The following is a 24,135-nucleotide window of genomic DNA, read 5'->3' as shown; positions in this document are numbered from 1 at the left end:
TCACGAACTCTCTGAAAGCTGGTACTTTATTTCTGCTTGTAGAGAGGAAGGAAGGAAGGAAGGAAAAGAGAATAGTAAAGATCGATAACCAGAGAATTTAGTCGACTTCTCGAAACATGATAGTGCATATGAGTGCAAAAGAGAAGGTACAGAAAAGTGAGAGAGAGAGCAGAAAGAGATGTACGTATGTTGTGCGGGGGTGAGTGGTCTCTCGTTTTCGTCTGACAGTTGTACCAACTGACTGATGGCGCTTCGATCGATTTTACCAATCTACGAAAAAAAAAATAAAATATTTATTTCTTTTTTTCTAATTCTATTTACTTTCTTTACAAGCAATAATTCTATAAAAAAATTTTCCTTAGCATAAAGAAATATTTTAAATGAATTTTTCTATATTTTTAAATATTAATAATTATTATTTTTGACAATTGTTCTTTGTAAATGTAACCGACTTTGTAGCTACAGTGACGCCACCGCCCGGTCATTACGCTTAGTTTCGGCAAAGATGGGCGAATCTCGCCGGGCAGTAGCTTAGACTCTACCTACAAGACAACACCACATCACCCAATGTTTCCCAATTACTCGCGAATTTGAAGGGTGATCTCGTTCGTCGCGTAGTATTTAATAAGATAGCGTGTGTGTGTGAGTGTACATGTATGCCGTGAAAGCAGCAGGGAGAGGATAAACGACTGAAAAAGAACGAGAAAAGTCTTACAGCCGGGTCCCAAACGGACGGCTATAGTAGAGTCGTATAGTGAAGAGTTGTAGAAAGAAAATTCACATCAAACCCCGGTGGTTTAGTGAATTAATAATCATATAAGACTTGAACTAATAAATTATACAGTAACTTGAAGCTAATTAACATTTTTTGTCTTGTTATTTATCGCTGTTGGACACAAGGTGGAGGAACACGAAGTAGAAACGACCAAGAAAATTGAGGCAAAGGAGGAACACGGAACGACGGACGATACAGTGGTGCGCGGTGGAAATATATCGAGAAGAGAGTCCAACTTTGTAGAGAGAATCAGATGAATAAAATAAGTAACTAAGAGCTTTCCTCTCTCTCTCCCTTTTTCTATCTCTTTCTCTCTCTCTCTCTCGTTCTATTTAAAACGCACGAAAAATATTAATTAACAAATAAATTGTACATTATTTATTAGAAACGAAACATTCTATTTTTGTAAATCAAAGAGCATTAGTGAGTGAAGAGATTATACGCTAGTGTGTGATTTGTAGTGTTTTCGTGACGACAAGAAGCTCTTTATTTTAGTGTCTCGAATGTGTGTAAAAAATTTAGGATAAAAAAAGGATTAATAAAACGTTGCAAGTGATTGAAAAAACCTGAGAAGAATCCTGAGAGACACACCCTCAGTCTTGGTAGCTTCCTCTCTCTCTCTTTCCTTCCTTATCGCCTGATATCTGCATTCTTCCTCTCCCTACCGTCTCGTCACTCGAGCAATCATCGCTTTGCAAAAATTCCCAGCAACGTGATCATCAATCGGGAGGAGGAAAAGAGCTTCCCTGAGAGGATTGTGTGTATCCTAAGTGATTCTCACCGGCCCTAGATTGTGTGAGAGTGTGAAAATTATTTAACGTGAAGTGCAAAAGTTGAACACCTTTTATTTCTCCTTTTCTATTAAATAATCGCAACGTCGTCCCAATCGTCACCGACATATCGTCGGCAAGTTTCTGCACCCTGAAATCAACCAGCTGCGTCTAACGACAGGCAAAATGTCCGTAAGAATGGAAAATGTCGCGACGGCGCCGAGAAAACTTAACTACAAGATGATGGTAAGTGTAATATTGTATACTAAAAATTACGTTAAATTCAACTAGTAAATCATGGTGATGTTTTTGGTAAATTTCAATCAATTAGTCAGGGGATTTCCATGAGCATATTTTGATGAAGGCATGCGATGGCCGATAGATCGTCACGGAACCGGCGTAGTTGACAGCATGCCGCGGGGCGTCTACTGTCCCACCCAATCTCTTTACCCCTCTATTTTTCATCCTTCTCATTTGCCATTTGCTAATACTCATAGTTCTATCTTTCTCTCTATTCTCCCACCATCACTTGTGGAAGCTCCTTCTCCTCGTCTGGTTTCGAAGCGCGAACACACGCAAATCCTCTTGTGTTCAAGTGAATCTGTACGAGAATTCTCGCGGAGCAAACAGGTGCGAATCTTGAATCATCTAGTGACTCTTTTAGCATTATGCATACGATAAATATAAAAATAAAGATAGGAAATATAACATGTCCCTTTTTTCGCGGATAAATAAAGCTTTTAGTCTTGATTATTGTGATGGCAGGAGGGAGGGGGGGGTCAATATGAGTACCGGTACTTCCGGTCACACGGAACGAGTTTGGACGCCGAGGAAGTACTTTATTGACGCTTCTCTCTTTTTCTGTCTTTGTCTCATTCCCTCTATTTCACTGTTTAGGTTTCAGTCATTCGTACTGTAAGATATTTTCTCGTTGGATAGAAGTGAAGAGAAAGAGAGGTGGCACATGGATTGATCCAATAGCTATGGCGGCGTTCGACGTACTAGTCACGTGACTAAAGAATTCGCCGGGCGTGTTGTGCAAATCGACGGGATGTCTGCGATTGACCTGCTGACGTTCTTGTAGAGTAACTGCACATTTCTCTTACGAGTTACGCTTTATTTCTTCAATGAATTCCTTAAACATTCTTCCAATATCATCACAACTTTTTGACTAAATATACAGTTATTTATGGATGAAATTATATTTACATACATCAGTACTGTACCAAGTATTGTTATAAGTACTTGGTTACTATCACTATTTTTATTGTGATAATAGTCATACATTTGGACGACACGAATTCTTGTAAAAGCAATGCTACGCCACAATTTCGATACTGTTGTTGAGCTAAATAGAGGTTAGCAAGTTCGCCATGACAGTGATACGTTTTGTTATGATAGCAATATTTTTTCGTGTAGACTCATTTGATAATTTTTTTGTTTCATGAACTAAAATTTCGATGAATTTTATCTCGAGACATGTTTATTCAATAAAATGTCATAATTTTTTGTGTCCTTAAATTGGATTGGAGTTGATGAATTAGTTATATGTATTGTAGCGATAAAGTGATTTGATTTTGTGTAATGATAATCTAGTGTTGAAGTACACGTGAATTGGTTGAGAATGTTGACTTCTGGCTGTAAAAAGAAAAAGATAAAAGTTTTAACTCGAACAACGCGTTTCATTTTTCTCAGTCTGTTTCCCGAAGGCCAAGGCAGTTTGCTATGCCGGCCGGTCTTGTTCGCTCGATTGCTCGCGTTTCAAGATGGACTCTCTTGTGTATTGGTCTCGTGTAGATGGTTCTTTCTCCTTTTTTATTCTCTTTTTGGTTCTTTCTCTCTGCTCAACATGCCGGATATCGTGCCTCTCTACATATCTCACTTCAATCCCTACTATATAAAGCTTATCCCTTTATTTTTTTTCTCTTCTCTCATTTCATTTCTCTTACTCGTGTTTGTCCGCCATATACGCACGTTCCACGTTGACACTTGGATATCCTCTCGAGATGTTCTGATGGGTGGAGGTAATGCGTTTGACGGCATCAGGGACGTTGGCCTTGATCGATACCCTTTGCGGGAAAATTGTCTCTGGTGACTGGAGGAACAGAGGACGACACGAACGGAGGGAGAAAAGAGAACTGTGAAGAGGAAAAATTTTACCTCCCCCTCTCTCGTGAGGTCGAAGGACTTTCGGGTGGGGCTGTTGAACTTGAAAAAGAAAAATTACAAATACAATTTATCAAAAAAGATTAAATGCCATTATTGTTTGATTTTATACTTTTGTCCCCATTTTAATGATCATGCTTTGTGTAACTATTTTCCTTCGATAATGAATTATGTTTTCAAACAATATATTTATGCTAATTAAAGCAAATAAATTATTCTTTCGAATCATTAAAACATTCAATGTTTCATTAGTAATTCAGTTTTATCTTCATTCTAAACTTAGTTTTTAATGAGATCGGGCTTGAAGTTTTGGCTACTAGACTATTCATAATTAAAACTATTATTTTTGGATAAATCTTTTTTAATTTGTAATTTTAAAATAAAAACCAACTATAAAATATATAATACTGATATTTATTTGTTAATTAAATACAATAGTGTAAAATATCTTATCATATTTTTTGAATAGAGCAAAATGTTGGATGGTTTAAAGAATTTACAGTAAAAAATCAATTCTAAAAATAAATTGAAAAATTCTGTTGATTGGAGTATGAAATGATTTGAAAAATGTATAAAACTTGTGCCAAGTATTTTATTGAATTTTACACTTTCAATATAATGTAATAATGAAAAAGATACTTAATGAAAGGTTGAAGTGAGTTAAAAATATATGAAGATGAATTTAAAAAGATGAAGGGCAATGGTTGAGGAAACTGAAGGCAATAGAATCCGTGAGAGGAGTGACGCGAATAGAAGGGTTAGGTTAGCCGGCGTAGGCGGTGCAAGAATATCGATTATTTGTATTTGCGACATGCTGCCACTACTGCACCCGTTGTATTGCCGGCTGTTTCAAAAATTCCTTGTTATAACCAGTTTTTTTCGGTATTGAGTAAATATTTTTGGTGATGAACTGTTTATTTTTTTAATTAAGATAAAATACATATTAATAGTAAGTAATTTATTGGATTCATTATATGTTTTTTGAGTGAATATAATAATTTACAAGATGATGCTAAGCTAAATCAACTAGATTGTTGGTATCAGGTCAAAGAAAGTTTCTGTCATAGATTTTTAATATTTTAAATTACTTTCCTTCTTTTATTAAATGAATTATTTTAATTTAATAATTGAATTCTGATTATTCAACTTCCTATTAAAAATTTTTGTTTCTATTTTGTTTGCTGTTAAAATTAATTAACAATTTTGAAAAATAATTAATGTTTTATTATTTATTAGATTATGTAATAAAGAATGAATTAGTACAAATCTAAATAAAAACAAATTTTATTAAAAATTATTTATAATTTTATTGAATTGATAAAATTATACTTGTGATAATAAAATAATAAATTGCAGCTAATTTATTGAATATGTTATTGATGGTAATTTTTTCTTAGAATATATTGAACGCATTTTTCATAATTTAATAACATTAAGTGAAACTTTTTTATTGTAAAAGATAATGAGAAAAGTTTTTATCACCTATTTGGTTTACAATTTATTCAAAAGTTTATTATTAATGCAAGTATTGTGTATTTGTTTTAAAATATTTAAAATTTTAGTTTTAAAAAATACATTTATCTGTAAAAATCGTGAGGAAAATGATAATATAAACTACTAAACAAACTTTTTTACAATTTTTTTTTTTTTCATCAACTTGTATACATAAATATGTTGGTCGGAAATGAATCAGATTACGATTTACGTCATAGTTATTATTTTGTATTTCAATACTTTTTATCTAGAAATATGATTATCTTTCATTCAACATACGTTATTTTTTTCTAAATTTACATTTTACGGCTATAAATTAACTAAATCATTTTATATTAGTAGTAAGTCATTTTGAATAATAATTTTAAGAATTAATTTTTATTACTAATTTATTCATGTGTTCGTATTTTTATTAAATATATTTATTAGTAAAAATGTTGATCATTAATTAAATAATCATTCAAAATTATCAATTTTGAATGTTTTGAGTGTTAAACCGGACGTGATTGGAGATTCTTTAAATTGTCAAACTAACAATGCAGATGTTAATGAGTAGGAATAATTTAAATTCATTAACAAATTTACACAATCTTATTAACCTTCCTATGAAATTAGTTTGGCTCTACTAAAAAGATCTAACCTTGTACATAAGATTAATTATGCTGTCAGAATCATCAACATTATCAGTTGCTAAAAGAAATACAAATGTAACAATGTTAGGATGAAACTATTTTTATAATTCAATAGATCAATTTGTATTATTCCATAAAAATGTCACAAATATTCTATTTTATTTTTAAAAAACTATCCATAATTTAATACCATTTATAACATACATTAATTTAACAGTCAAGTCAGAAATGATCTGAAAAAATTAATGATCCACCATCTTTCTAATTACCATCATTAACATATCGATAATTCAAATAATCAAAAATCATCATTTGGAATATCTAGTGTTTATTAATCTACTTGTTCCATCATCATTCTCCATTATATTGAACACACTTGTTATTTATTAGATAGAGTATTGATGAAACATGTAAAAAAAGTGAAGGTTGACATATCAAACATCAATATGAAGTTCCATTCATCCAGAAGATTGTCAATGACTCAATAGCACTTAGCTCTTGGGATGTTATACGTGACCAAGATCATGTTCACAAGCTCTTCATGATTATCCGCTTATAGTTTAGCTCTTTCTCGTTAACGTAGCACGTGATAACTTGCTAAAACGTTTGGATCCATATTGAAGTAATGAGAAATGAAACAAATAAGGCACGTGATATATGTACGCGTGCGTTTCTTCAAGGCAAGAACCTGAGGAATGTATGGAATTTGCTTGCTGTGACTCTAAAGAGATCCCTGAGACTGGTTTTGCCAGCCACATCTACACCTCTTTTTCCATTACTCCATTTTCTTTGTCACCATCATCCACCTCTTTAACTGCTTCCTTGATTTTAAAATTAATACTCAGGATACTCTGGATGCATTTAACTTATTTGCATCAAGTTTATCAATTTTTCACCTGACCTAACTGACCATTTTATCAGTATTTCAAGGTCTCGATAGACTCTTTTATCATCACTTATCAACGACCTTACTTGGTAAAATGTTTCAATAAAATAATCACAAGTATGTTTAATTATTTAAACAATACAATAGATATTTTTTTAATGTACTCTGAATCAAGAGTTGATTATAAAGAATTTAAAAATTATATAGATGTTATAACAGGAAGTTATTTCCTGTTAAGATAGTGAGTGCTTTGACATTTAATTAATTTTCTAGTACTATTAAATAGTAGTATTCATCAGTACACATATCTCTACTTTCAGTTATTGACCCTTGTCATTTAAAAATCTGACATGAAAAAGTCATTTATTCTAGATATATTTAGAAATGATGCATTATATTTTAGTACTTATTCTAAATAGAAAAATGAAAAAACTAAGCAAGTAGTTGAAATGAAATCTATTCGTAATAATATTCAATGCAATGTAAACTAAACTTACTAGCAAGGCTTCCATTTCAATAGTTACTTTTTGTTACGTCTAGTATTCATTATCAAACAATGAAAAATGTTTAAATTTCTAATTAAACTTTATTCCTAATGAATTTATGTGTAAAAAAGTATTTGGAGTAAAAAGAAAAATTTAATATCTGTAAAATGATGGATATGATGATATTTATCATGTGTAGAGACCTAAGAGAGTTTTATTATTTGTCAAGGTGGAAGAGATATGATGATAAATTGATAAAAAAAATAAGTTGGTAAAATATTAATGAAATAAATAAGTTAATCAATGATGATGTGTAAAAATGAATGTCGATGTTTCAGGGAACAAATGGACCTCGGCCAGCATACGCAGGCGCAAACAACGGTAGCGCGGGTAGCGCTGGAGCCGGTGTTGGCGTGGGCGTAGGACCAACAGCAGGACATGGTTTAAAAGGAGGTGCAGGCGGTGCTCCCCGCGGCGGAAACCCTGTACAGTATCGGGCAGGTGGAGCTGGTGCTTGGGGTGCTGCGCCATCCCACGCGGCAGCCGCTGCAGCATTTCCGCAATACACGAGGTATCCAACCGCGGCCGCGCAGATGCCGGTTAGTGCTCAGCAGCTACCACCAACTGCCTATCCCGCTACTGCTTATGCGCAACATGCTAACGTGAGTCCCTTTATTTATTTACATTTTCTAAAACGTCTCACCAGAAAGGAATATCTAGATTCTAATAAACATTATTTACCCTAAAATATATATTTCTATTTATTTTTTACAAATTCCTTATCTATTTTTATCATATTTCAGTATGGTGGACAAAGAGTACCAACGGCATCATCGCCAGCTAATACGAGTAGCAGCTCTAGCAGTGCAACTGGTAGTCAAAGTGGTACAATCAGCACAAATTTGAGTAATAACGCAATGCAGGGCCAACAGCCAGAACAGCTGTCCAAAACAAATTTATATATTCGTGGTCTTAATCAAAACACCACTGATAAGGATCTTGTTAGTATGTGCGCGCAGTAAGTAATGATTTTTTATTTCGTTTATTAATTAATTTTTTTCCCCCCTAGGGACTTTTTTAAATTATTATCTACAACATATTTTTCTAATTTACAGATACGGAAATATCACTTCTACAAAGGCGATCCTCGATAAAAATACTAATAAATGTAAAGGTACTTAGTTGACTTTTACACTTTTCAGTTTAATTTATTATTTTGCTTTTCCATCACTTAACCTTACCTACTGTCAAATTATTTCTAAATGATAAAATGAAATAAGTTTCAATTAATCTTTATATTAATTATAATTATTCTTTTTTTTTTTTTTGATAATTGAGAATTCAGAGTCATTATTTTGATAAGTCTTTAAATTCTTCTTTTAAAATTACTACAAGTTTGATATCAATAACAGAAAGTTTTTTTTTTTCTAAAGTTGAAAATATTTTTAATTGTTCCAGGTTATGGCTTTGTAGACTTTGAATCACCGACGGCGGCTGAGGGTGCTGTGAAAGCACTGGTCGCCAAGGGCATCCAAGCACAGATGGCGAAAGTGGGTATCTTGTTGCATCATAGACTGGCCAGTGTACGTTGGTTGTGCATGCAAGTACAGTAATACCAGAGTAACAGTAAACCTTTCTCTCTCTCTTTCTATCTTTATTTCTCTCCTTCTTTTTCTCTCTATTTCTCTTTTTACTTTTCCAGCATCTAATCATTTGATTTTTATTTTCTTTTACTTTTTTAATCTATCAAAACCAGCTCCCGGATACCAACATCGACTTCTTCGCGGTCATGGAGATTGTATCCTGTTACCTATGATTTCTCTCGCCCCAACTTGTGCGAGAATGCACTTCGTATGAAATATCAAGTAATTCCTGATCCTCGATATCACAATCAATTTTTCCTTATCCTCTTTCTTATTTTATTTTATTTTTTTTTCCACCAACCGTCATTTTGACTTTTTATACCTATTAATGTTTGCTGCTATACCTCGGCCAAACACAAAGCGCTAATTTAACTGCTATTAGAGTTTCAACGACATTAATCGCGTCTCATCAACGAAAAAAAAGACACTTTTTTCTGGATAAACCCCAAACTATTCAATGAATCATCTGCCATACATCCAAGTTTCATTTCAAGTCCATAATCTAAAAAAATAAAAAATTCTATTAATATATTCGAAGTATGGCAGCATAGTATCTTATTTAGATATTAGATTGATGTCTCTAAATTTTATTTTACAAGCATAATTGATAATAGTAATTAATATACAATGTTTAGAAATATTTTAAAATGATAATGATAATTTAATAGAGAAAGAGGAAATGAATGAATAAATTCAAAATATTATATATACATAGTGAGACGTGAAATAGATTTATATATTTATTTCTGTTCTAAAAAACTTATTCTTTATCTGAATCTGTTTCTCTGTCATTCTGCTATTTTACAAAGTAATTATCTCGACATTAATATGATTGAATTGGACGAATATAAATTAATAACTAACTAAAAAGGAATGGTTCTTCTAACCTGGCCTACGGTGAACGAAGTACACGGGGTAACCCATATTTATACATATATACATATCCGGCAGGCTATGACGATGTATCAAAACGCATGTGATATGATTTCAAAAGACTGAATTAACCAGTAAACATTGATTAGCTATATGAATATAATCATTTTTATTAATTTATTTCTTCGGTGTACATGCAATTATTCTTGCCTAACGTACAAAATAATTAATCCTTGGCTGCTTACGATTCATTCAATACTTTTTTTATTTAAATAATTATTCAATGTTTATTAAAAATTCTTATTTTTTTTTTTTTTTAAATTAATAATTAAGTTAAATATTTTTTTTAAATAATTGATGTAAAAAGGCTATGATTGAATAGTTTGTTAGCTGTGTATATGTTTGAGGTCAGATAGAAAAGTAGATAAATTGATGTTATGGATTAATATAAATATAAAAGTTGAGGGAGGGGAACAAAAAAAAATTATTGAAGGTTTATGAGGATGTAAAAATGTGTAAATTAATTGAAGGAATCGTTTGTAAGTCATGTACGTGATAACAGAGTCACTTTATATAAGCAAACTGTACTTTATTGTACTTCTAATCATACAAAAACAAAAAAAACGCCATCAGCTTGGCTTATACCATAATGTTTTCATTATTTATTCTGTTTTTGTGTTAATGCATTCGCAAGATTGAAGTAAATTGTCGTAAAGTATAAGTATACTCAAGTAATAGTAGATTTGATTGATTAATTATTCTCGTAAAGTATTTTTTTTCTAATTTTTTATTTGACATTCGAATAATACTCAAAAACAAATTACATCAAATAATAAATCTTGATGATATTTATTGAAATTATTAATTATCTAGTATTCAAAAAAAAGAAAAAAAATATAATAGAAATACTAGTTTTTATAAATTTGAATTAATATTATGATCAATAAACATCGAGATTTATTGTAAAATAAAGAATGTTATAATTTAAATTAATGCCATGAAGCATGTGAAATTATCTGAAAATTTGGTCGAGTCCTATTTTTAAATTAGTTAAACAGACAAGAAATTTATAACGAAAAAAAAGTATTTGTAATTTCCTGCGTGCGTCCAAAAATTAGAAAAATGATCAACAAATTGATTATCTAGCTTAATTGGTTTTTTATCTAGTAGATCTCTTGTAGTGAATTTTTTTTAAATTCTTTGTCATTAAGTAAATAATTCATGTTTTATATTGAATAATTATTTTTTTCAGTTATACGAACGATTTTATATTTTATAACATGTACAAAGATTATATTTTATCATCATGCTTATTTATTTAAATCATACAAATAATTTTAATTATAACTTGAATAGTTTTTTTATTCAATGGAGGCATCAAGAATACGCATTGTATCTATTTGTCTTTTCATGTATATATATTTTATTTTATAAGCCTTATTATTATTCTATTTTTTTTATTCAAGATTGAACTTTGATCCTATATCAATTGAAGATTATATTTTATGACCTGATTCATACAATATTAAACTTTAGTGTGACAATTTAAATAATGCGTATTCTTTTGGTTAAAATAATGTAGAAAATATTTTTATATATGTTAATAATTAATTTATTATTGACAAATTGACAAATCATTTTGCATAGATCTTTTTTCTCATTCCTTAGCAACAGGAGCAGGATCCAACCAATCTGTATATTGCTAATTTGCCACTGAACTTTAAAGAAAATGATGTGGAGTCTTTACTTGCACAGCATGGACAAGTTATATCCACCCGGATATTACGTGATACACTTGGACACAGTAAAGGAGTTGGATTTGCAAGGTAAATTATTACCTTTATAATCATAAATTATTGATAGTAAAATCTAGTTATTATTACTGTGCAGTATGTAACTCAAATTTTTTGATTATTTTAGGATGGAGTCCAAGGAAAAATGTGAGCAAATAATTCAAATGTTTAATGGAAAAGCTCTCAGGGTGCGAAAGATCCACTTCTAGTTAAATTTGCTGATGGTGGTAACAAGAAAAAACCGTATAAAAGCTCATTATGGCGTGAAACTGGCGAGGTAATTTCTGTTTTACTTGAAGTATTTTAATTGTTTCATTTCGTAACTTAAAAATAATGGAAATTTTTACGTAAATTTAAGCTTATAAAATATAACTTTATAAAGCAATTTCTTCTATGTCAATCAAATTTTAGAATAATGAATTTAAAGAGAATTCGTTTTAAATTTTAATTTATTTATAAAGTATAGATTTAGATGGTTCAATATGAAATGGAACAATTAAACAAACATGTTAATTGAGGTAATTAAATTTTCGAAATGATAATTGATTGTAATTTTATTAAAGAATATAGCTATTAATTATGACGCAAGCGCAGTGGGTCAAAACGGTGTGCCAACAGCTCACATGCTTCCAGCTGCAACCCTTGCTCAGTACAGTCGTCATTATGGTCAAGCTGTGCCAGGTTACACTGTTCAAGGAGCACCTTGGGTTACTCCATACGTCTTACAAACTGGCCCTCCTCATATGCAACAGGTTGACGTGAGTCTTAAGCCTCACCAAGGTTCTTCATTATTTGAAGACTGATTGTAGACAATTGAAGACATTGAATTTTTTTTGTTTTTAATGCAGATGATGCCCTCAGCTGATCCCAGTAATCCACAGTATAGCATGATTCCTCAAATAACTACAGGAATGTCGGCGCTTCATCTTGGGACTGGATCCGTAAGTATTATTTATTTGTAAATAGTATTTTAAAGAACAAAACGTTGATTTTTATGAATATTTTTTTTTAATTTCAGTATATTGCTAGCCCACATCCGTACCCTTATCCTTATCCGGCGCCCAGCATCATTCACACCATGCCTTTGGGCGATTCTGAACAAACGAGCAATGCGGCATCACCTGATGATTCTTATCAACAGTACCAGGCTCAGCAGCCCAAGTAGGCTACATTATATAGGTTCGGTTAAATTTAGTTTATTAGACAATTACGAATTGTATTCATTTTGTTTGATCCTTTCATTGACGCAATTTTGTTTTTTCGCTTTAACGAATTAACAATTAAAGCTTTATATTTTGTTTTTTAATATTAGTTATTGATTAATATTTTTTTTTTTTTTTTTAATTTTTTAATATTTTAAAGGAAAAACATTTTTTAAGAATTCCATTGTGAAATAGAATAATTATTTTTAATGAAAGGACAACGATATACAATAACGAAATTAAGAAACACTGCGTTTGTAAATTTTACGTTTATTGTTAATTCAATTCTGACACGTTACTTTTTATTTATTAATGTATTTGGATTGACATTGATAATGACATTGAATGGATATGCATTTTTACAAATGGTTTGAATAAGAATGAGGAATGTTTTTTTTTTTATATACGACTGATATAAATATTAAAATTAATGATAAATAAAATAAATGCAATTTTTTAATTTAAAATTGATCAACGTGACGAATGAAAAAACAATTATTTCAACTTTGTAAATTTGGCCAATGAATCAATAAATAATTCCAATTCTGTATAATATCGTGTTTTTTAGTGAAAATAATCATAAAAATGAATACTACATCAAATTTTTCCTAAATAATTTTTGGAAATATTATTGGTTGAATATACAGTGAAATATATTAAAAACAATTCATAATAATTGTAAATCTAATAAATTAAATTAACTTTCATCTTGATAAAAAAAATTATGTATACTAACTTTTATCTTGCAAACATTTTGAAACAATTAAGTTTATAATCATTAAAAATTATCAAATAAATGACTAAATTGAAAAGTTATCTCTACCTAAAATGGCTGTTATTTTAAGTTTTTTATTCGGTTTATTCATTGAGTTTACGAAAAATCAAAGATTTATCTAAACTTTTGCACCGAATAATTTCTATTATTTTTTAGACAGAGACACTTTTTTTCATTATAAAAGAAAGTCAATTATATTTGTCTTTAACAACTATCAAAAATTCTAATGTTATTTTTGATGGTTTTTGCTCCAGGTACGAGTATGGCGAAGGTTACATAAGTTAAAGCAGTGACAAGAGGAGAATGTAAAAAAGCGAGGGAGAAAAAAAAATAAAAAAGAAGAAAAAGGTGATGTAAAACGTTAAATGAATATGCGACCGCATAAGTTTGAAAAAAATGATTTAATAAAACAGAGATTTACGTAAATAAAAAATAAAAAAAAAAAAAACATAAAAACAAAAAATGGAACTTTAGTGTTAATGAAAATTATGAAAACGAGTGAGCGAAAAAATTGCAAATGAGAAATGGATGCAAATTAATATTTACGAAATGAATTCTTCCTCACAATTTTTGCAGTGAAGATGAAAAAAAATAAAAATTATTAATAAACAGTTAGAGAAGAGTGTAAAGGTGATTAAGAATGAAAAACGATAAGAAACTATAATAATTGACTTGCCAGCCATCTTTTATACATTTTATCTAAAAAAATAATTAAATAAAAACAGGAGATAAAGTAGGGTGAAAGTAGCTGATATTTTGCAACGAGTAGATAAATGATGACTTACAAATATCTTTGACGATAAAAATCAACTATTATTATGGTGCGAAAATGTCATCATTCATAATTCATTCGCGCCAAATTAAACTAATTTTCATAAGGATGTTTTAAAAAACAAAGTACGTGATGTTATAAAAAAATTCTTGGAGATATCATGTCTCCATGGGCCAATGATGTTTTTTTTCTTTGTGTAAAATCATTGATAAATAATGAGAATGAGCCACACGTTGACGGGACAGGCTTCCAGGATAAATTTAGGTATTTAAACAAATCACTTCACTAAGAAGTCTGAGCGTGAGAGAGAGAGATAAAGTGACATGTGTTGATACGGAAAAATGCTTGATAGTGTGAACAAACATTTAACAAAACAAAAAAAGATTGAAATTGCAAAAATCTTTGAGCGGGCAAATAATAGATGTGAATGAAAATTTTAAGCGTTAGAATGATTGATAATTTGTGAGAGTGAATAAGTGAGTGTAAGAAATTGTAAACTTTATTAAAAATAGTAAATAAAAAAAAGGGAATAAAAACGATAAAAACTACAAAAAAAAATGATAATCATGATGCTGCTCAGAAAATTTACAAAAATGAATTCTTCCCAAGACATTTAGACAAAAAACAAGCTCAGGGACAATGACAGTCTTAATTATTGACATTTTACTGTCCATTTGATGTTGTTGTCTGAGAGCTGATATAATATTATGATAGTCCATTGAAAAAGATAAAATTGTTAAAACACTTTTCACAAGTTACATGGACGATATTAAAAATTTCAATGTTTTCTACACTTTATCAGAACACTGTTGAAACTCTAGGGAAATATGAGAAAAGTAAAATATTCAAATACAGATTTTCTTTTTTCGTACGTTCAGACATTCCAGAAAAAGAACTGAGCGCGTATATTCTACTGATTCTTCTCAAAGACGATAAATTTTTTATTTTTTTTTATCTTCCGTTTATATAATTTGTTTTATTTATTATTTCCATTCGATAAACTGAACGATGTTGACCACAAATAATTATAAAAATAAAAGTGAAAATCATTTAAACATACAAAATAATGACGATTTCATAAACGATTTATTTAACAGAATGATAATGATGATGATCCATGGAATAAATAATTGATGAATTATTGTGTTAAATTGCTTGAGAATTAAATTATTAGTAATTGAATCTTAAACTCAATTAAAAATAGATTTATTGAACAAAAAAATCTTTAAGAAAAATTGTCATATCTTTTTTTGGCTGTACAATAATTAACAAAACACAATTTTTTATTTAGAATCGTGCCTTTCCAAAGTATAATTCACTTAGAAAATGGGGGGTTTTATTATTACAAATATTTCTGGGAGTAATTAAAAAAAAAAAACAAAGGATAAAATTTACAAAAAATGAATGACAAAAGTACTATATTATAATATATTTTTAACATCATTAAAATCATTAAAATAACAAAGAATGACTCTCGAGCAAATTTTTCAATTTTTCTCTAGTTGCTACGAGGTTTATTTTTTTTTATAAACTTTTTTATTGTCGTTTGTTGAATAAAATAACATTTATTTCTTTATATTTAAATAAAACGAAAAAAGAAGACGTAGATTTTGTACATGTAGACTTTTTGCCATGAAATAGAACAAAAATCGAATCAATGATGAATAGGAAAGTGAGATAGGATTTTTAAATAAATGATTTGAAATATCACAAGACACAAATATTAAAGATAAAAGAAAAGAGTATTTAAGTAAAATTTGCATTAAATTGTATTTTTTTGATAAATAATTGAAAATGAAAAATGTTAAACTAACTCTAAATAATAGAAAAATAGTTTTTTTAAAAATATTTAATAAAAATGTCAATTGATAATCAATGTTGATGAAAAAAAAACATATTTTTATTGAACAATAATTTATCAAGATTATAATGAATTTCAATTTTCACACTATGTAAAATAGTAATAATTGTATTTGAATTTTAAGCGGTTTAATGCAGATTTTATGATGATTTATTAAAGTAGTCTTCGGAGGAAATCAAATTGAAATAAAATACTAAAACTTTGTGCAACTTACAGCGAGACTATAAACGAGATTGACAGTAATTTTGTGAGAATGTGTGAATGATTAATTATGAATAATTGCGATATTTAGTTAAAAAATGTAAATTAATTTATTGCTAATTTAGAGAAACTAAGTTGACACTTGGCGTAATGTTGAAAGAAAGAAAGGATAGAGAGCATAACTAAGAATAAGATGAGGAGAAAAAAAAAGAGAAGAGAAGTATGAAAAAGAAAATGAAGAAAACATCGCAAGTCATTTGAAAGCCTATTCTTCATCTTTCACATCTTCTATTTTCTCTGTCTCAATCTCTTCTATCTCGTTTTACTAAAATCTTAAACTTGTTTAAATATGATAAAAAAAAAGTCTTCATAATCCAGCCAAGGATTTCAGCCGAAGATTCTTAAGTAAAAAAAGAAAATTTATTGAAGCCACAAAAAAGCTTTCTACCAAATAAAATAGAGTTCTCAGAGTTTTTTACCTAGTGAACTCGATATGTGTAACCTTTTAAACATCGCGCACACCTTTTTATTGACACATGTGACCGATTAAATAGTTAGATAGAGTCTAGAAATGATTAAGACAAAGTAATGATTATGAAGATAGGAGTTAGGATGATAATTATGAGTGTATATGTGGATTGTGTTGATGATGATGATGATGATGATGATAATGAAATTGGAAACACTACTTGTAGCTTTTATAATATTACAATAACGAATATTGTACTATTATAATTAATTAATAATAATATAATTAATTAATTATTCAAGAAAAGCGTCATCTTAAAGGATGGAAGATTTTTACACTGTTGAAACTTGAAGTAAATAATATATTTAGTTTATTTTGGTACATCATAATTCGAAGAGTAAGAATGATAGTGTATGAATGGAAGGACAAATTCGTGAAAGCAAATAAAAAATGATTGATAATGAAATGAAATAAAAACGTATGAGAGTGCCTGAATGTAAGGAAGAAAGCAAGAGAAAAAGAGACTTTGATTGACTGTAAAGAAAGATAATTAAAGAGGAGAAAAAAGCGAGGATAGAAGAACATGAAAACTTATTTTAAAAAAGTCAAAACTATTTTTTAAGATACTGATTATCGAGCTCACTTTGAGTACATGATGATAAAGATGGCGGAGGAATGTAGAAGATGTAAAAAAGAGTCAATGATTTAATTAATTAATCATTAAGGAAACAATTTTATGTGAATTAGGATGAATACTGAAAGAAGAAATTACTTTTAGAATTAGAAAACAAAAAGTCTTCTTGAGAAAAAAAATTATGCAATAAATTTAATTTATCGAGATTTTTATTATTAACTTATAGATAAATATTATAACACAATTGTTTTTTTTTACATAAAATAATGTCAACTATTTTTTTTATAACAGAATGTAAATTATTTCTTATTAAATAATTTATTACATTTAAATGGTAAGAACTGCTTTAAAATATAAAAGTATTTTATTTAAATTTTTATATAAAAATGATTATACATATAAGAAAGAAACATTATTAATTTATATTAGTTTCATTGATTAAAATAGAAATTTATCAATAGAAATATAATCTTGAAGTAAATTTATATAAATATATTTATATGTATATATACATATATCTTAGGACTTTTCATAAATGTTTTAAAAGCAGTTTCTTTTTTCAGTAATAGATGCAAAAATTACAATTTAATAATTGAAACAAAAAACTTTATATGGGTCTTCGTACAAGTTTTTAAGAAAAAAAATGCATGTCAAATGACTAGGAACTAGAAAGAAAATGATAAAAATCATGTGATTGAATCGTAATTTTTTTCCAGAATTTTATTAAAAAAAAAAAAACCTACAGAAACTATAAAGTCTAGATACTTTTACTAAGCTAGACGTAAGCTAAAATATTAAACTGCGATGACCAAACGTATTGAACAAAAGGAAAAACTTCGGCTGGAATCGTAAGATAAGAAGTGAAAAAAAAACAAACTAAAGAAATAAAGTAATGAATTAAATGATAAGGGAAGGAGATGAAAAGGATGATGATTTAAAAAAAAAAATAAATAACGAGAAAAAAAAACAAAAGATTGATAAAGTTGATGAAAAATTTTATTGTACAGGAGATAAAAACGATGGAAAATGTTGAGAAGTGTAGGTAGTTAGGTGTTGAATTACGGAATTAGGATAGTTATTGATAAAAAAAAGATGAGAAGAAAAAAAGCAAAAAAAAAAAATAAAAACCAAATTTTGGTTTTATAGGCATAAAAAATTAAGAATAAAAAAAAATAAAAAAGTGTCTAGATGTAAGATATCTTTTAAGTAGATAGTAATTAGAATGTAGTTAGATTATAACTGCCTCCTCCTCTTTACTCCTTGTAGATTTTTTGCTTCTCAAGTTGTCCCTCATCCAGGATATTTTGCTGCAAACTTAGTGAGGGTGACTTGATAACTAGAATTAATATAAAAAATATTTAAAAACAAGAATTTAACAAAATTGATGGGATAAAAAAACAAACTCATGGAGCATTATCGAGGCAGGCATAATGTATAAAAAAATGTAATCATTCAGTCCAGGCACCGTAAAACTCGTTAAGACTGACTGGCTTTTCATATAATAATGATTAATGAATGAATATATTAAATAGTATATATATATATATATACATATTATATATATATTGTAATAATAATTATTATTATTCTACAACATTAATTAATTAAATCTGTAGTATAATACGTGATGTTTACAAAGAAATCGTTCAACTCACAATTTAGCAAGGAAAATCTAAAGTTTTGCTTGCTTATCGCGAGTCTGGTGTTTGGGCTGTTTTGATTATAGTAATTTTTATAGATATGCAAAAGAGTGTGGTTGGCTCGTTGAAAGTTATTCTTCAAGCTTCTTTTTTAGCTAGAAAAGAAAACAAAAAAAATGGAAAAAATATTTAGGCATATAATTAATATAAGAGTGTGAATGAAGTGATAAGAAGTTCACACACACTGACAAGAAGAAGCCAAGCAAAACGTACACTTTAAAAACTGACACACATACTAATGAGTTAGATTAAGTGATAAAGCCCATTTTGTAGCTCTAGAGTCCGTTGTGACGTAGTCCCTAGGTTAAGAAATATTAGTTGAAAATAATGAAATTGATTAAGGAATTAAAATTGAAAATAAAACATTTTGAAGTAATGTTTAAGATGAAAAGGAATGATGGATTGTGTGTGAGTGTATGTGTGTGTGTGAAGATAAGGAAAAAAATAAGGAAAGAGAGAAGGAGGCGATTTTTAGAATACGGCTTAAAATTTATTATACTAGATAAGAATGATAAAAATAATAACAATGGGAAGATTTACAGATTCCCAAAAAGTCGTAAAAAGACTTTGTTTCTGTTTCTTCTGATATTAAAATATTAACTTTTTATCATTTTGTTTGTTGGAGAGGAAACAAGAACAGTTCTTTGAGAGATTCTTTGTACAGTCCTTTTACGTAATTATTGTTTAAATAATTTGTCAAAAAAAGTAAATAACTGCGAAGCTGAGTGTGTGAGAGATTTTAATGAGAGTAAGAAAGACGTTTTGAAAGTTTGATGACTAATAGAATATTGTAGTAACGCAAAAAAATGAAAAAAAAAAACTAAAGAAAGAAAAAAGTAAAAAAAAAAAAATAATAAGGAATGCTCTTTTGATGATATTTTATAATGCGCCTCCATTTTTATCTTATTTCATAAAAAATATTCATTTAATTAATTATTTTGTTAATTAATTAATTAAATGTTTTTTGTATTTTTTTTGTCCTCGTGATGGTTCTTAGTCTATTTTTCATTTTGAAAAAGGATGAAATATGAGAAATCAGAATTTTTGATTGCGAGTTAATTAATTTTATTACAGATTAATATACTGAAATAATAATTTTTATTACATAAATTCAATTAAATTATTGTGATGAGACAAGAGTAAATTAGACACTAAGACAAGTGTGTCATAGATAAGGTTTAGAAAATCTTTAGAAGTTAATAGGTGCTGTAATTAAAGAAAAAAGAAGAAAATAAAAAAAATGTAATTTATGAAGATTTTAAGATAAAATAAGTGTTTTATGCAATCAGAATTAGATTTTTCATGAAATTTGAATAATAATAAGGGTATAAGCCATTGAAAAAGTGCCCTTAGTTTATTTTGGATTATTTAACTAAAAAGCTAGTCTTTGTGTGAAATAATTTTTTGAAGATTTATGCGAGTGCGAAAGAGAGAAAACGAATGAAACCGACATAGTTGAGTTATTGATTAATTTTTTTTTTTAAAACATCATTAAAATAATGCCAACTTAAGAAGACCTGTCAAGTTAATAAGTTTTATTACTTGACCTTTTTTTTTTTGTTAGTTATATTATTAATGAAGAAATACTTTCTTAGCGCAAATTAGATAATAATAAACTCTTAGAGAATAGTATATCAAATAGGTTAATAGATTTTATGAATGAAGAAAAAAATCAAAATTTCTTCTCTATTTTTCTCCCTTATTTTATTTTTTTTTTTCAATCAATAAAAAATGTTTTCTGAGGATTTCATTTTTTATTTATACTTTACTCTCCATTTTTTTACATTAAAAAGTCTACATTTTATGTCCATTTGAGTAACTTTTCAAGTTTTCTTCTTGATAAAAATATTTTCTTCACCTTCAAATAAACACAGCTGTTGGATTATTCAGTATTTCATAGATTTGTTATATTTTATCTAAAGAAAATTGAAATTAAATAATTTTTTGTGAATAGACAAAAGTAAGATTTAACATTATAAAGTTTTTTTCTATATTCAAATTAATTACAAATAGCATGTAACAAAATTATTGATAACTTGATTTAAATATTCTGACGGTATTATCAGCTCCCCCTGATACCATGAGTTTTGGATTGGACCAGTCACATGAAAGTACTTTGTCTTCGTGACCAGAAAGTTCATATAATGGTGCTCGCGAACTATTAAAATAATATTTGATATAATTAATACTGTTTTTACATTGAATTTTAACTTGTAATTCGAATATTTTACCTTCTAGTGTCCCAAAGTTTTAAACAATTATCGCAAGCTCCGGAAATAAATAGATTCTGGTCTGTCGTTGACCAACGTACAGTTTGAACCCACTGAGTATGAGAAGTAAACGTTGTCTTAACAACAGATCCCTCTATAAATAAATTTACATAAATTCACTAGTCATATACATAGATATAGTGATTTAATTATAAATTATAACAAACCTGTTGATCGCGGATCGTAGAGTCTGATGTGTCTGTCAGCAGAAGCAGTGATTACAGCACGTGACAAATCTGAATAATCAACATCAAAGAAGCTTTTATGACCATGAATTTCGTGTTTAATTCCTCCTAATTCAGAATCCCACACTTTGAGAGTATGATCCCATGAAGAAGTAATTATTTCTGTTTTATCTGACCAAACAACTCCACTTACAGCTTCTTTATGACCTTTCAAAGTTCTGAGTGGCGTCTTCAGAAAAATAAATAATGAAATGCTAATAACAAAATATCATCTATTGATTATAGGAAATACATACCCTTGTTTTTCCTCCATCTGTTTTCATTTTTTTACTCATCGACTCGCCATCTTCACTTTCATCGTCAGCTGCTGTTGACCAAATTTTTATCATTGTATCCCAAGCACCAGTTGCCATTACTCCACTTCCTTTATTGACACCAACAGATTCTAGTGCTTGTTCGTGGCCACGACACATATGGATACAATCCACTGAGTTTCTTGCAATGTTCCAGTCCCAAATGATTGCTGTTTGATCCTGTGATGCACTGAAAATTATAAATAATTTCCATTAATAATAAAAATCAATTTATTAAAATATGGAAAGTTATTTGAATTATATCAATAAAAATGTTAAACTTAATGTCAAATTTTTCAAATATACCTGACAAATATGCCTGTTTCAGAATCCATGGATATCCAAGCAACAGATTTTATTGGAGCACTGTGGCCAGGAATAGTTAATTTATGTTTCCCTTTAGATGTCCAAATGTGTACAGTATTGTCATAACAACCAGTGAGAATCCTAATATGATTAAATATTTGGAGTTAAAATTACGAGCACTGTTTTAATAGGAGTAACTGTTCAAGTAGAAATATGTTATTTACCATTTTTCAGATACAGAAACTGCTGCTACCCAATCATCATGAATCAAACAGTCTTTAGGTTCTGGTGGTGGATGTTTTTCTAAATATTCTACATCGATAATATTCTCAGTTGAAACACCTCGTATATTGATGTGCTCTAATAGGGATGTTCTTAAGAATTCAGAACATACAAGAAAATCAAACTCAACTTCTCGTACATCTTGTGTTGTTTCTATAATAAAAAAATTATTAAAATGAGTTTTATCATATAATTTATTATTATATTTTATAGAATAATTATAAAACAATATAAATAAAATTTTTACCTTTTAATAATTCATTGACTAATGTGTTCAACTCATTAGCAACAATATTAGTTGAAACAGAAAGTGGATAATCAGGCACAGCATATCTTTAACATCAATGAAAATTAGTTAGTATTTAAAATTATTTCGATTTACAGTGAGTTAAAGTTGTAAATGTTTGTTGATAATACTGAGTTTATAACCTAAAAACGAGTTATGTATTTTCAAGAAATACTTACTGTATTTGCTTTGTAACAAAGCGAATTTGCATTTGTGCTGCATCACCATCATTACCTATACTGGTCATCTTGCAATTATAACTTTATTTTATAAACAAAAATTAATAAATAATGTCCATAGCAACCACGCGGTTCTGTAGAAAAATTTCTATTTTTCTATTTATTCGTTTTATAAATTCATTAGTGATGTGAAACATCAACAATTGTTAAATTCAAATAAAAAATCTTCAATAAAAAATTTTTCGTAACAAATGTAAATAAAATAACTTATTAATTTTCACTATTTAATAATAAACACTTTATCAACAAAAGGTTATTTTTTATTCAATTTTCGTCACAAATGTTGTCGACGCTGTCATGAAGAGAATAATTTTAATATGATTGGTGAAACGATTCAGGAGCGTAGTAAAAAATATCCCTATTTTATTTTATTCCTGAATAGTTAATGTACCCGCGTAATTTAAATCAATTTATTACTAACTTTGAATATTAATCATTTAAACTAGATTATATACATATACAATACTTTATTGTATACAATACATTATTTATAATGATAAATTTTCTATTAATTTACTAGCTGCTATTTATTGATTATGTTGCATTATTTTACGTATTAACAATGACATAGTTTCCACCTATGGCGAATCGAAAAAAAGAATCGAGTTTAATCATGAGTGTTTCGACCAGAAACGAAACGTGTTGTATTCACCCGAGTCGAGGCAAGTTCAAAATTGAAATGAGTTTCAACTGTAAACTTTAATTCAACGATGGAAACGGTGAAAAATCATCTTTCCACTCGATTCAATTGAAAATCGAGCTAGAGACGAGTTGAAAATATATTGTTTCCACCGAACATGAGGGTGAGGTTAAATGTAGAAAGAAATAGACATAGATGCAAACAGCTATTTCACTGAATTCACTTAAATTTTCTGTTGATATTAGTTAAATCTATTATTAAAATTGATCACTTAATAGATCGAAAGTAATTCAAATTATTTCTACTTAACATATTTAATGATTTTTTTGTTATTCGCTTAATCAAATTAATTTGAACTGTTTTCCGGTGTTCTTTATTGTATAAACTTTCAAATGAAATTCGTACGAAGTCATCAAATCTTGGATTTCATTTTTGGCGTTTAG

General features: G+C 28.6%; 2 protein-coding genes across 2 annotated transcripts; one reads left to right on the top strand and one right to left on the bottom strand.

Annotated features, from left to right (window-relative positions):
- Positions 1–1,164: 1,164 nt before the first annotated feature.
- Positions 1,165–14,824, top strand: shep (alan shepard). The gene is given in 13 exon segments (XM_035093305.1): positions 1,165–1,791; positions 7,547–7,870; positions 8,012–8,226; positions 8,324–8,382; positions 8,667–8,758; positions 10,419–10,424; positions 11,393–11,550; positions 11,645–11,700; positions 11,703–11,794; positions 12,081–12,275; positions 12,366–12,458; positions 12,536–12,678; positions 13,749–14,824. Coding segments are annotated over 13 exon segments (1,524 nt in total). The 5' UTR covers positions 1,165–1,731; the 3' UTR covers positions 13,780–14,824.
- Positions 14,825–20,865: 6,041 nt separating this feature from the next.
- LOC118072656 (ribosome biogenesis protein WDR12 homolog) lies at positions 20,866–23,269 on the bottom strand. Its single transcript, XM_035092690.1, has 8 exons — positions 22,993–23,269; positions 22,775–22,860; positions 22,470–22,680; positions 22,246–22,386; positions 21,883–22,129; positions 21,569–21,815; positions 21,363–21,495; positions 20,866–21,289 (listed from the first exon to the last, which is right to left on the bottom strand). The coding sequence occupies exons 1-8, from the start codon at positions 23,058–23,060 to the stop codon at positions 21,157–21,159; spliced, it is 1,266 nt and encodes a 421-aa protein (XP_034948581.1). The 5' UTR covers positions 23,061–23,269; the 3' UTR covers positions 20,866–21,156.
- Positions 23,270–24,135: the final 866 nt, after the last annotated feature.

The sequence above is a fragment of the Chelonus insularis genome, unplaced genomic scaffold (assembly GCF_013357705.1).
Source record: "Chelonus insularis isolate UGA/USDA-ARS -01 unplaced genomic scaffold, ASM1335770v1 contig_94_pilon, whole genome shotgun sequence".
NCBI classification, from domain to species: Eukaryota; Metazoa; Arthropoda; class Insecta; order Hymenoptera; family Braconidae; genus Chelonus; species Chelonus insularis.
The sequence above is the reverse complement of the archived record's forward strand: the minus strand, read 5'-3'. Positions and strand labels throughout refer to the sequence as shown.